At 32.0% G+C, this 15,525-nt stretch overlaps 1 protein-coding gene and 1 non-coding gene across 2 annotated transcripts; one reads left to right on the forward strand and one right to left on the reverse strand.

Moving 5' to 3' along the window:
• Positions 1–1,045: 1,045 nt before the first annotated feature.
• Positions 1,046–1,558, forward strand: LOC114416201. Its single transcript, XM_028381064.1, has one exon. The coding sequence runs from the start codon at positions 1,046–1,048 to the stop codon at positions 1,556–1,558; it is 513 nt and encodes a 170-aa protein (XP_028236865.1).
• A 9,852-nt stretch (positions 1,559–11,410) lies between these two features.
• On the reverse strand, positions 11,411–11,484 carry TRNAT-AGU. Its single transcript has one exon. It is a non-coding gene; the product is annotated as a tRNA-Thr (tRNA).
• Between the last annotated feature and the right edge of the window lie 4,041 nt (positions 11,485–15,525).

A 15,525-nucleotide genomic window follows, 5' to 3' on the forward strand; every position in this document is an offset into this window, starting at 1 on the left:
CCAACATTTGGTATCAGAGCCTCGCCTCCCATATGTAGATTCGTGTATGATGTTTGGACAATATACACATATTAGGTACAATGTTTTGAGGAAACAAAATAAGATTATCACATTAATGTGGAATGAACAATGATATAAAGAGTGATTGATAACATCAAATTATTATTTACATGCTATAAGCATGACAAGTTCACAAGTAGTAAAAATGATACTTAGTAACAATAAATCAATGTAACACGTGTAGAGTAACACTATGGTGCAGACATACCAATTTGATGTGTTAATGGGTTATGCATTTTATGAGTAACATGCACATATTTCATGTGGGATAATAGGTATAAATTTAAATGCATCATTTATGTGTGTTGTTACTTTTAGAGGCCACTGCAATATATTAAAATAATAATCACGGGCTTCTAAAATTTAAAATAAATAAATAAAGTTAAAATAATTTACTCAAGAAACATTTTAATTTCAGATTTGGTTCATCAATATTCAAAATTCAATATGGTATATCATATTAATTATTTAGCATTTAAATGAGCCAATTGAATCAAGATATCACCAAAGTGACCTCTCTTGTGTAGATTGTTCATGAGAAATGTTAAACGTTAATGTGTGTGATTATTTATATGAACAGTGATTGACCCAAAGGAAAATTATCATTTAACTAAGTTACATACACACACCTGTGATGTTAAACATGTGATAATTATAAGGTTTTGCATGTGAATGATAAGTCACATCAAAAGATGAGTTTGTTATTTGACATGTTTTTATTATCAATGTTTGAACATTACAACAAGGATATCACTAGCAATTAATACCACTGTCCAAAGACTTATATTAACGGTGCTTTAGATATCTTGAGATGAGATATATCATTATTCAAATGCATTGATGACTGTTATGTGAGCTTATTGTATTATTTGTTTTGATCTTTTCAGTTGTTGCTTCTATATCTACTAATCTGAATTCGGTTCCAGTTCTTAATGGTGCAAATTTTAAGGACTAGAAAGAGAACATACAAATTGTTCTTGGCTGCATGGATCTAGACCTTGCATTAAGGATTAAGAAACCCCCTTCTCCTACGGATTCCAGTACCTCTGAACAGAGAAAACTTCATGAGAAGTGGGATCACTCAAATCGCGTTAGTCCTATGATCATTAAGCGTGACATTCCTGAGGTCTTTAGGGGCATTATTTCAGATGATATAACTAGTGCCAAAGAATTCCTTGTTGAAATTGAAAAGCGCTCTGCAAAAAGCGATAAGGCGGAAACAAGTACTCTCCTTCAGAACTTGATTTCCATGAAGTATCAAGGCAAAGGAAATGTCAGGGAATACATTATGGGAATGTCAAATATTGCTTCAAAATTAAGGGCACTAAAGCTTGAGCTATCAAAAGACTTGTTTATTCGTTTAGTGTTGATTTATCTATCTTCACAGTTTAGTCAATTTAAGATCTCTTACTGCGGTCAGAAGGATAAATGGTCTCTTAATGAGCTCATTTCATACTGTGTGCAAGAAGAGGAAAGGCTGAAGCAAAAAAGGGACTGAAAGTGCTCATGTTGTGAGTACCTCTAAAGACAAGGGCAAAAAGTAAAAGGGCTGACGAGCCCAAGAATGAAGCTGCTAAGGGTCCAGGACAAAAGAAACAAAATCAGGGTGACAACTATTTCTTTTGCAGTAAGCCTGGACATGTAAAGAGGAAATGTACCAAACATCATGCTTGGCGTGCAAAGAAGGGTATGTTTCTTACTTTGGTATGTTTTGAGGTCAATTTAGCTTCAGTACCTAGAAACACTTGGTGGTTAGATTCTGGTGCCACTACTAATATCAGTGTTTCAAGGCAGGGTTGCCTAAGCTACCGGAAGCCAATTGATTCTGAAAGATGGATCTATGTTGGAGATGGTAAATCGATGGAAGTGGAAGCTATAGGGTACTTTAGATTATTATTATGTACTGGTTTTTATTTAGATTTGAAAGACACTTTTGTTGTACCGTCATTTAGACGGAATTTGGTTTTAGTTTCTTATTTGGATAAATTGGGTTATTTGTGTTCATTTGGAAATAATGTGTTCAGGTTGTCTTTTAATTCAGATATTGTTGGAACTGGTTCACTCTTGGTTAATGATAATGTATATTTGCTTGATACTGTAGCTTCCTATGGTGAATCCTTTAATGCAGAATTGCATGGTACTAAGCATAGAATTGATATTACAAACTTAGGAGCATTATGGCATAAGCGCTTAGGTCACATTTCTAAGAACAGAATTGAACGACTTGTGTCAAACAAAATCTTGGATTCCATTGATTTCACAAGCTTTGATGTTTGTGTTGAATGCATTAAAGGTAAACAGACCAAAAGCAAGAAATTAGGTGCATATAGAGCTACAGACGTCTTGGAATTGATACATACAGACATTTGTGGGCCATTTCATACACCTTCATGGAATGGTTAACAATATTTTATATCATTCATAGACGATTACTCAAGATATGCATACTTGTTTCTTATACATGAAAAGTCACAATCTCTGGATGTGTTCAAAACATTTAAAGTTGAAGTTTAAAATCAATTCAACAAAAGAATAAAGTGTGTCAAATCTGACCGTGGTGGTGAATACTATGGCAGATATGACGATTCAGGTGAACAATGTTTGGGGCCTTTTGCCAAGTACCTAGAGGAATATGGAATCATCCCATAGTACACCATGTCGGGGTCACCTAGCATGAATGGTGTGGCTGAAAGATGAAACAAAACTCTTAAGGATATGGTAAGAATCATGATTTGTCATTCTAACTTACTAGAGTCACTCTGGGGAGAGGCACTAAAGACTACAGCTTACATTCTAAATAGAGTGCCAACTAAGGCAGCTGCCAAAACACCTTATGAGCTTTGGGTTGGGCGAAAGCCTAGTCTAAAACATTTTCATGTATGGGGATGTCCAGCTGAGGCAAGGCCTTATAAGCCAAATGAAAGGAAATTGGACTCTCGAACAGTGAACAGCTACTTTATTGGTTATTATGAAAGATCTAGGGGCTATAAATTTTATGATCCCAAATTAAAGAATTTTTGAGACGGAAACTGCTACATTCTTTGAGGATATTGAGTTTGGGGGGAAGAATAAGGTTAGAGACTTTGTCTTAGAGGAAGAATCAGTAACAATTCCAGAACTGATTCATATAGTTGCTTTTGATAAAGCAAATTCAGAACCTCTACAAGATATTGTTATTGAATCCCCCACTCAAGATAATTTGGTCGTTCATGAAGAACAAACTCAAGATCCTCAAGAACCTATGCTTCATGAGTCAATACCTTTGCGGAGATCTACAAGAGAAAGGAGAAGTATTATTCCAAATAATTATGTGGTATTTCTCCTAGAACATGAGGAAAATAATGGTATGCTGGAAGATGACCCAGTCAACTTCCATCAAGCCATGCAAGATTCCAACTCAGAAAAGTGGATTGAAGCAATGAATGAGGAGTATAAGTCCATGCAAGACAACAAAGTTTGGGAACTTGTCCCATTACCAGAAGGTGTGAAACCCATTGGTTGCAAATGGATATTTAAGACCAAGCGGGATTCCAAAGGTAATGTGGAGAGGTATAAGGTTCGTCTTGTGGCGAAGGGCTATACCTAAAAGGAAGGGATTGACTTTAAAGAGACTTTCTCTCTAATTTCATCGAAAGACTCTTTTAGGACAATCATGGCTCTTATTGCACATTATGATTTGGAGCTTCATCAAATGGATATTACGACGGCGTTTCTCAATGGCAACATTGATGAGACAATTTATATGGTGCAACCAAAAAACTTTGTGTCAGGAGACCCAAAGAATATGGTTTGCAAACTGACAAAATCCATTTATGGGCTAAAATAGGCATCTCGTCAATGGTACCACAAATTTCATCAAGTAATTCTCTCATTTGGTTTTGAGATGAATCTTGTTGATGATTGTGTGTATCACAAATTCAGTGGGAGCAAGTACATTTTCCTGGTCTTATATGTTGATGACATACTGCTTGCCACTAATGATATAGGCATGTTGCACGAAACTAAGATTTCTATCTAGAAACTTCGAAATGAAAGATCTTGGTGACACCTCCTTTGTATTAGGAATTCAGATACACCGAGATCGATCTCGGGGTATTCTAGGATTATCACAAAGGAGTTATATCAAAAAGGTACTTAAAAGGTTTGGCATGCAGAAATGTAAATCCGGGGATACTTTAGTTGCTAAAGGAGACAAGTTTAGTCTCAAATAGTGCCTAAAAGAAAATTTGGAAATTCAGGAAATGCAAAAGATTCCTTATGCATCAGCTATAGGGAGTTTGGTGTATGCCCAAGTATGTGCGTGTCCGGATATAGCATACATAGTTAGGGTATTAGGCAGATATTGAAGCAATTTAGGAATGGATCATTGGAAAGCAGCCAAAAGGGTTATGAGGTATTTGAAGAGAACAAAGTACTATATGCTCACATATAAGAGGTCAGACAGTTGAAGATCATTGGGTATTCTGACTCAGATTTTGCAGGATGCCTAGATAGTTTGAGATTCACTTCAGGTTACATTTTCATGTTAGTCGGTGGTGCTCTTGGCGCAGTGCCAAGCAAACCCTTACTACTTCATCCACCATGGCAGAAGAATTTGTGGTATGCTATAAGGCATCAAATCATGGAATATGATTGAAAATTTTTGTCACAGGGCTACAAATTGTGGAAGGAATTAAAAGAGCACTTAAGTTATATTGTGACAACAAATCAGCTGTATTGTATTCTAACAACGATAGGAGTTCGACCAAGTCGAAGCACATTGACATCAAGTTCCTAGTTGTTAAGGAAAGGGTACAAAGTGGACAAATTTCCATAGAACACTTAGGGACAAACTCCATGATAGCAGATCCTCTTATTAAGGAACTTCCACCCTAGGTCTTTCATGAGCATGTTGCTCACATGGGTGTTTTACAGTTCGAGGAATCTTTGGTTTAGTGGGAGTTAATCACTTTTATGTATTTTATGTTCTATGTTAGATTTTTTGTATGCATACATTGACTTTTGGATATATTTGGTTAAATATATATGGTTTATTATTCAATTATTACATTTTGTACATTAAGGTTATTAAATGATCTCATTGAGGTAAAGTAGGAGTAGTTAAAAATAGACGTGTACAGACCACCTTCACGTAATTTTCATGGTACACATTTCACGATGAGTCTATGTCATTTGATTTTGTCAGCATTAGTGATCATTGATGAGTTTAGTTATGATTGATACAATGAAAATTGTTTTGGTTCTACATGCGGATGTAATCAATGAATAAGATTTTTGGAATATGATCAAGGTGTGTAATGACAAATTTTGAGCTCATAAAGTCTAACACATTCATAAGGATTGTAAGGATATATATATATATATATTGTGACCAGTGGGAGATTGTTAGTAATTTTGGGTCATACATATATATATATATCACATAATTGAATGAGTTAGGGTCATTATATAATTAGCCAAAATATTAAAGTGGTCTAATCAATATAAAAATATGGCTAATGGCATATATGTCATGAGGATAATTGTGTAGATACCAGTGATATTATAATTTGATGAGTGACCAAATTATAATTATCAAATTCGGGGTAACTGATGGCAGTTACCAATATAAGGGGTTATGGTCTCCATTTGTAAAGAACAACGCAACACGTACTCTCCTTATCCCGTCAGAAGAGAAAATTCAGAGAAAGAAAAGAAGGACTCTCTACAATTGGAAGGTCATAAAACCAATTTTCTTATCAACCTTTCATCATCATCATTCCATTATGTCTAATCCAGGTACGCTTTCGCATATAGTTTTCATCATGATTTTGAGTATGGGAACACAAAAGGGATTTTATTCATCTCTGTATAATAATTTCTCTCTACATGAATAGAAAACATGTGGTTAGGATTGATGATTGTCTGTTAGAATGAAATTAGGCTGATTGATTGAATCCCTATATTTGGAATTAAATCCCAACACCAATCATTACCCCCAAACGAGCTCTCTAAGGCTGATGGTTTTTTCTTTGGTTTCCCAGTAATACGTGGAAAGATTGCTTTTAAGGCTTTTATAGATTGCGTTTAAATCCCAACACCAATCAACACCAATCTTTGGATTTTAAGGCTTTTATAGATGCAAGTGGAGATCTAGGGAAAGTAGGACAGCTTGCAGGCAAGCCTGCTGGAATCTTCATTACCACAGTTTCCTAAGTTAATATACAAGAGACATTGTAAGATCCTTTATCTGTATTTGTAATTTTTGGATCAACTCCTAATAAAAAGAATGAAAATAGGTTTAAATATCTTTTTAGTCTCCTAAATCTGGATCAACTTTGCCTTTTAATCTCCCATATTTATAAGTGACTTTTAGTCTATGTAATTTGAAAATAATTCATTTTTCTTATTGTGGTTGTTTTAAGGTATATTCGGACAAACTTTTTCAAAAGTACTTATTGAAGAAGAAAATGAAATAATTTTCTCTATAAACTTACATATAGAAACTTTCTCATATTAGTTCATCCAAAAGTTAATTTTTAACTTGTGCAAAAACTATTTTAACTAATGGAAAAACTTATTTCATTTTTAGTTGTTATTTTTTCTCTTATAAGTACTTCTTTTGAGAAGTTTATCCCAACAAACCCTATAAAGTACAAAAAAATGGGTCATTTTCAAATTAATAGAACTAAATTAATCACTTTAAATTTAGGGGGCCAAGAGTAATTTTCCAAATTTAAAGCATCAAAAGGATATAGAAGACATAAAAATATATTAATTATTAAAAATTGTGTTACCTATGACAGACAAACTGCCATCACTCAGCTGCACAATCATAGATTGGTATGTGCTTCAACGGAATTTGCAGCCTCATGCTGTACTAGCAAGACCAAGAACATCAAGGTGGAAGTAGAAGGTGAAGGTACATGTGGTGCAGGAAGTTATACTAGAAGCTTGAGGGATAGGTCAGAGTTGGAGGATGCATTCCAGCGAGGGGTGTTATTTGCTGCCATCACAAAGAGGATAGCCAAGATAGCTGCTGAAAAATGTACGGGGGATGTACCCAAATAGTGGTATTGAAAATTGCTACTTATGTTTTTGAGTCTTAATTAGACTACATGTGTTGAGTTCTGCTTTGGTTATTGCATGCTAATGGTTGTTTCTTATCAAAACGAAAAAATGTTTGGTGCTAAGATTTGTTTTTCTGATACATGGTGGAGCTTTGGCTTTTGGTATTTTGTTGTTTTGTTCCCTTCTTTTATATTTCCGTTACATGAATATTGAAACCAATAAGCATGCACTTGCACATTTCATAGATGTCAACTGAGCTAATAGTTACCCTTTGCTAGATTCTGATATCGAGCAAGAAAGAAGTTGGACTTGATTATTCTTTTACATGTGATGAATATTGCCAAGTTTGAAGAAATTTATCTGAGGATATATGTTTGCAACAAATCCCTTAATTAGCATGAATTGGGGCTTTAGTGTATTGAGGTGAGATTTACAAAGCACCGATACTTTAATTTGTCTCATGTATCTGTATCGGATACGTATTTGATATTGATACTCTTGAATATACTTTACCAATATGTATCTGTGAAGTATCTAAGCCTATGAAGCACTAATAATTCAATTTGATTCATGTATTCAATATCGATATCCTTTTGATACTTCGATGATGCGTATCGTGTGATATCTAAGCTTTTAAAGTATTTTTTGAAAACCCAATATGATTACATAAAACACATATGTATAATATATAAACATAGAATCATTGTTCCTTGATGAACTAAAAATAAAAATTGTTCTCTTCATGAATAATTTCAAGAAAGGAAGGAGATTGATAGTACGTTTTTCATATGTAAATAATATAAAGTAATTTATGATGAGGATGAGTTATAACTTATTTTTTTTTTTATTTTTAGTAATGTTCAAGAAATATGTTTTTAATTTGAGTTTACAAAATTTCAATTATATATTTAATATTTTGCTTTTCTGATTATTTATAGATTTTTAAATATGTATTTTATATGTATCATATTCTATATATATTTTTGAAATAATCGTATTGTTGAATCGGATACGTATCATATGTGATCCACCCACTTATCGTATATGTGCATATAGGAAATTTGAATTGTTAGTGAATATATATATCGGAAAAGTTATGTCATGAAAAGAGAAATCCAAAAGAAGTAATGATGGCTTAATGGAGCATTGGGATTGAGGAGTTGACTCACTCACCCCTGCCTCTTGACTCCTTGGTTCTCTGTTATAGACTTTTCTTCTTTCTGTTTGATCTGTTTTCCAAGTCAGCAATTTACTTATTATTTCAATTTCAGGGCATTAGTGAATCACTTCTATTCTTGCAGACCAATTTCCCAAATCACTTTTGTAATAGAATTACTAAACTTCTGAGGTCAATGAGGATTACTTTTTTCTGATAAAAAAATATATGACTGGTTGATGTGTCTTTTGAAACGATTAAAGATGACTGATTTTTTCCCCTTTCTATAATGCCTCCTCTCTGTAAATTTTCCTTCTATAGTATTGTACGTTTATATATTCATTGAAAATATTGATTTTATAAGGTTAAGGTTAATCCTAATAGTAATGATCGATTCACTAAATTTATTTTATTCTAAATTGACCACTCTAGGTGGTGGTGACTTTGGCGTATTGATCACAATTATAATTAACCAGTATTTTTTTTTTTAATTTTAGTGACCGTTTATTCAAACAAATGAAAAGCACATGTCTAATTAAGTTTGATGAGCATGGTACGTGAGTATAATAAACCCTAGATATCATGTGTTTAATTTTTATGGATAATTTTTTTTTGAAAAGTAACGGTAATGGAGAAACAAAAAAGGCATTCCCTTATTGTATATATTTTCCATCTATTTTTTATATTCCTAGTTTTTGACGGACTTTACATATTTCTATCTTTGTCTTCTTTTTCATTATCATCTATGTCAAATAATCTTTGTCCAAATGGAAAGTCATAACCTCGGTTTGTTTCTTAAACATGGTGTTGGGAAAAGTAATGTAGTTATTTAAATAAGTTGAGAGATGATAGCTAGAATCAGAGTCTTATTCCTTAAATCAATAGCCATATTACTGGGTTTCTTCTTCACTTTACTTCTCTAAGTTTCTTTTCACCATGCAAATTGAAAAGAAAAAACCCTCTAGACCAATGTGGTCATATGCAATTCGTTATGCTCTTGTATGTGTCGGAGTCTGTGGGTGGAAGAAAGCTTTCAAGTGGTACTTTAAGACGTTTACTGCATAATCCTCGTATATAGTCATGTTTATTGAATTAGAAATCTGATATTCAAATCAAGAAATTAAGATGTTGGTGTTACAGTATGTATATATATTAGTATAATTTATGTACTTGTGCCCATGTTATGTGAACATCAATAATATTAATTTTTATTGATGATTCATGTACTGAACATCACCTAGTGAGATAAGGTTTATGTTGATTATATTTATATTGAGGACAAAATGTCTTCACTACCAATTGATGTTTCTGTAGATCTTTTCTTTGCTGAAAATATTTATTTTATGTGCAAAAATTACATGAGTTGGTAATGCATTTCTGTGTAGAAAAATCCTTATAATGCACCTGTAACAATTTCAAGCTGGTGTCTATTACTCTTCAACTATGCAGCGAGAACCTGATAATGCAATTTCAAGCTCAATTAATTATCCAGAAAAATAGAAGGCATGTTATTATCAACCAATCACGTGAAGATATTGTTCAGTTGCTCCAAATTGATAAGTTAGAGGGTGCTTTTTCTAGGGTAAGTTATGTTTAATGTTAATATATATAATCAAGCACCAAAATGGTGTGATATGATTGGTAGAAAACCATGCCCTATAAGCACGTGGTTACGGGTTTAATTCCTAAGTTTGTGTGTATGGAAGAGTATCTGTCGGGAGAGTTTGGTCCTTTAAATAGATTTTCATACCTCGAGGGATTAATTAGTCTCTGACTCTCTGCTAGAAAATACTTAAGCACCCAAAAAAATATATCAAGCCATGTTTATTGACTGTTGCTATCATACAATTTAATATATGTTTTGGATTGCTTATATTTCCCTTTAAAATTTAGGTTGATCAGCTGTATAAAGACACATGTTTGTTGACTGCATATGATCTAATTGATAATTTCTGTGAATGCATCATCTCCAACATGTCCTTCATTAGCAAATGCAGGTACTTACATTAGACTTGGTTACCTCAATTTATATGCAAGATTCTCTGTGTGATATATATATATATATATATATATATATATATATATATAACTATGCTGTAAGTTTATTGCAGTTCTGTACACAACTTGTCTACAAATGTTGTTGTGGCAATTGCAAGTCTCACATATGCTTCTTCAAGATGTGGTGAATTGCCACTTTTGCATCTGATAAGAAACTTGTTCAGAGAGAGATATGGTAGGGATTTTGACATTACCAATGTGGAACTATTTGCTGGAAACTATGTGGACTTGCCGTTGAGGAAAAACCTGAGCATCTATAGTGTACCAGAAGACGAGAAACTCATGTTATTAAATGATATAGCTCTAGAAAACTTCAACAAAGAACTTGAGATACTATGATGTGAACCCTTTTCTTACAAACCATAGGAGTGATACTTTTAAGGATGCTATTGCTAATTAGCACCAGAGCTATTTCACTAAGGTCAGAATCCAAGTTGTAGCTTGTATACACTGTAGAAAATTTCCATCTATTTCAAACATTACATTAATTGGATCCTAATAAGCTGTTTTTGTGTTGGCAAATGACAATAGAGTAATGAGTTAAACAATTTCAGTTTTCTAAGACAAATCTTGATTTTAAATGTACTTACCATACAAGGTTTGGTGAAACTCTCCATGAGTTCTTTCATCGACTAGAGCATCCTTAAATGGCATGCCTAAAACACCCAGAATGAAAATTGAATATTTTGGTGACGTACAAGAAGATGAAAACTCTGAACCAAATGAAACATGAGAGAAAAAGCTTGGTGTCTTAGGATAAAAACCACGACCATATATCTTGCATTGGCCGTGCCCGTGTGCACTATAGTCCAAAGTTCCAAAATAAAGACAACTTGTTGCCTATTTTTTATGGTAACTTTCAAAGGATGTGTGCAGAAATACTCTGTTGCATCTTAATCCTAAGAATCAGATAGTAATTGCTCCTTGTTGCCTATTTGTTCTTAATGAAGGTCCATGGTTTTCATAACTTAAATATTAATTATATGATGAAAAATATATTGTACTATGAAAAAAATGATGTGTTATTGATAGGAGCTAAGGAGGGTGAAAGGGAAAAAAATGATGTTTCGCAAAGAGAAAAACATTTGCTTTCATTGAGAGTCGAACTCAAGACCTCCCGCTTACTAAACGGGTGCTCTAACCAACTGAGCTATGAAAGCTTCTCGATGACTAATTTGTCAATTAATTATTAATAAAAAAACTAATATGTTTAACCATGCGGTGATCACCAGTAGTGTAAATCCTCCTGCTCGCTATTAATTAGTATCTATCAGTGTAATCAAAGCTAATTGTTATTTGCACTTTTCAACTTTACTAATATACCCCTTTTTATTTTTTATTCTAAAAAATATCCTTTCTCCAGAAAGTACTTTTTGGGAGTGTAAAAATTTTAACATTCTGGCAAGTATTTTTCAAAATAATTAAAAATTTAATATATTCTAAAAATACCTTTTAGACGTGTTAAAATTTTAACTATTTTTTGAAACCCATTTTTTAAGAAATAAACGAGACACCAAATTTTATTTCTTTCAAAAATATCCTTTTTCCATGAAAGTATTTTTTGAAAGTGTAATAATTTTAATATTAAAAAAAATACTTTTTAGAAGTGTTACATATTTAACATACTATATAAAAAAAAAAAACATTCTAAAAGTGTTAAAAACTTAACATCATCGGAAATAATTTCTGAAAGTCAATTCTTAAGATTGTGTGTTCAAGTTTTATGAATAAAAAAAAATATGATTGAAAAAAAATATCCTATTAAAAATGACAAATTAGGTTAGTGACCTCAAATTAGTCATTATTTTTTTCTGTTTAAAACTCAAATTATTTTTTATCCAGATATTTTTATTTTATTTTACGATGGATTTGAGATATAAAATAATTTCAAAATTTTTTAAGTCTATAATTTAATACAAACTTGGAATTCTTAAGAACTTTAGAAAATGTGATATGAAAGTTTGAAGAGTGAAATTTGAAATTATTTTGAAATTTCGATCAAATATAATGTTTTGATTCGTGAATTTTGAGTAAAATATTTCCGAACAAAAAAAACAAGGTTTCAAATAATTTAATCAATTCAATTTTTAAAAACTGAATAAAAATGTAAACATAAGAATTTAAGAGATAAAAAATTTCAAAACAAAAATTACACGGTCTAAATTAAAAAGACAAACATGTAACTAAATAATAATAAAAAAAAGAAATGAAAGAAGAAAAGGCCCAAAGGGTTATTGTCTATTGAATCATGTTTGATTACCAATGTTCTGGGATTTTCTATTCTCATATGCCACGTCCATTGCAACACAACATTGAAGTGCAGGGGCGATTCAGTGCAAAATAAAAAACCTTGCTAGCCAATTTGAAGCAATGAAGCTCGATCACCCTTTATCATGTGACCTTTACCATTGCACCCTATAATGTCTGTGACACACTTCAATACGTACCCTCGCTCTTTCCTATTTGTTTTGTTTAGCATAATATATATATTTTTTTTTTACCTTTATCATCAAGATCGACTTACAACTAAAACACAAATTTTATGTCCATCAATAAACATATATTTTCTTTTAGTTTTTATAAAGCATAAAAAAGTCACACTTATTAAAAAAAATAAATCTCATATATTAACAAAAAAATCTAATATATAATTTTCTAGTTTAAAATAAAATATATTTTTTAAATTTAATTTAGGTGTCACTTGTAGTTGGATAATCTTATTTTAGGTTTTTTTCCCTACATACACCTTTTCTCTTGCTTTTTTCCAAATCTTTAATTCTCAATATACACTACTTTTGACTTTTTTTTTTAATTTAAAATATTATAAAATATAAATATGATATTATATAATTTTTTTATTTGGTTTTAAAATTACTTACTTATTAAATTAAATTTTATTAAATATAATTATTTTTGTTTTATTATTTAATTTAATTAACATATTTTTAAGTGAATATTTTTATTTAAAATCTGAATTTTCTAATATAATTATTTTTAATATAATTATATTACTAAATATAATTAGTTTGTTTATGTCATAATATTTAATTAAAAATGAGAAAATTTTTTGTTTAACCACTTATTTATAGAAGAAAATTATATTGCATTATCAATAAAATACTTAAACAATTATATTTTCTTTAAAAAATAAAAAAAATATAAAATTTAATTTAATAAATAAGTAATTTTAAAACCAATTAAAAAAAATTATATAATATAATATTTATATTTTATAATATTTTAAATTAAAAAAAAAGAAAAATATCTCAAGTAATATATATTAAAATTTAAATTGTAAAATAATATAGATTGAAAAAAAAGTAAGAGAGAAAGTATATTTACGGGAAAAAAAAAAACCCTTATTCTATATATATAGATGTTTCCTCTTGGTCTCAAAGTTCACCATTTGTATTTTCCTTTTTCTTTGACCAAATATTGCCGATGAGAGTTTCTCTTTGCATTGCAGCATTTCTCCTGGCCTTCCTTTTTTCCGCTAGCATCTTAGCTACGCAAATGGGTTCACCAAGTGCAAGTATGTTTCTTCAAAATCATGCTAGTGTTATTTTTAAACATTATATTATTTATGTATGTATTCATAGAAAGTTTGTAACTACTTAACTCCCACACTTTCCTGCGTTGGCATTTGTCATTGTCCTCTGTCTAAACCAACAAAAAGCTAAAACATATGGGCCATGGTTTCTTTGAATATGTCATCTGTTTGTCTCCTCTGTCTGTTTGGCGTCTTAATCTTAAATGAGTTAAATATTCTTAGTTGGGCCAGGAAGAATCTAAACATTCAGATAAAAAAAAAAAAATCTTTCACACTCCTTAAATTTTCTTAATTTCTTCTTTTTCTAATTACAATATGACATTCGTTCATTTATACATTATTATTTTTTTTGTTGAATTATGTTTTTGGTCTCTAAAGTGTTTAGATATTTTACTTTTAGTTATCAAACATTTGTTTTAACGTTTGTTGTTCTTAATCCCTAGTATCAGATAATAACATTTATTGATGGTAAAATAATCTACGAGCTAGAATGATTGGGAGGAGGGGGTAAGAGGTGGAGTGATAAAGAGACGGTGACTTTGAATTCTCTAACATAACATGTTAATTATTACTAACATTTGCCAAAACAAAATTGATATTAGTGTTCTTTCACACTAATGATATATACTACACAACTTATTCATAGTTATCGTACATTTTGATGTTTAGCAGTTGGCATAGCAAAGGATCATCACCGTGATCACGATCAACTTAAACATTCAAGCAAAATGGAAAATATTGGAAGTGGGAGGGGCAGAACATTTCAAATTGCAGGTTCAAGATTACCAGATTGCATGCACGCTTGTGGCTCATGCTCCCCTCGTAGATTAGTAACGGTTAGCTTTGCTTGTGCATCACTCACGGACGAAGCTGAGTCATGCCCTATGTCTTATAGATGCATGTGTAATAGTAAATCTTACCCAATACCATGAACTACTTCTACACCTCTTCAACTCACAATTATCCTATATATCCTAGTATTACCAGTTTAGCTAGTTGCTACTTATGTTTCAATTGAGTTTTTGAGTCGTGTATCCATGATAAATATTGTAACTATTTACATATACAAGTGCTATATATATGTATGTATAGTTTGATTAACTTAAAATAAGGTTTGGGAATTGTTGTGTACTATGAAAAAGTTTTGCACCAATGCATTGCACAACATATTTGTTTTTCAACTGGATAAGTGATAAGTCAAAAAATGGCAAATTCTCCAAACTGGGGTTCTTTTAGAAACTTATTCTTCAAATGGGGTTGTTTCTAAACATATTCCTGAGGGGTGCTGTTTTTCGACGTAACCTCCATGCATGGCGCCATCACCATTGACGCTTTCGTCAGGGACGTGCCACGTGGCGCTGGTGTCGCCATTCCCACCAGCACCTTCCCTTTTGTCTACGTGGCGTTGAAGACGCCAGCACTAATGGCAAGTTGCTCAAGGCACCAGTCAAACGCGAGGCCCTAGGATTGCAGCGTTGCATAGTGCAACAGGTCAGGGTTGCAGCGACGCAGGGGCAGCAAGTCAGGGGTGAGGGACGCGCCATTGGGGATTGCGAGTTGCATAAAGGAGGCGTCATTCCCTCCAGTGTTTTGCTTTAAAAAAATTTGCTATATAAATTTGCTTCTCCTCTCCATTGCTCCGTCACTCCTC

The sequence above is a fragment of the Glycine soja genome, chromosome 6 (assembly GCF_004193775.1).
Source record: "Glycine soja cultivar W05 chromosome 6, ASM419377v2, whole genome shotgun sequence".
In the NCBI taxonomy this organism is placed as follows: Eukaryota; Viridiplantae; Streptophyta; class Magnoliopsida; order Fabales; family Fabaceae; genus Glycine; species Glycine soja.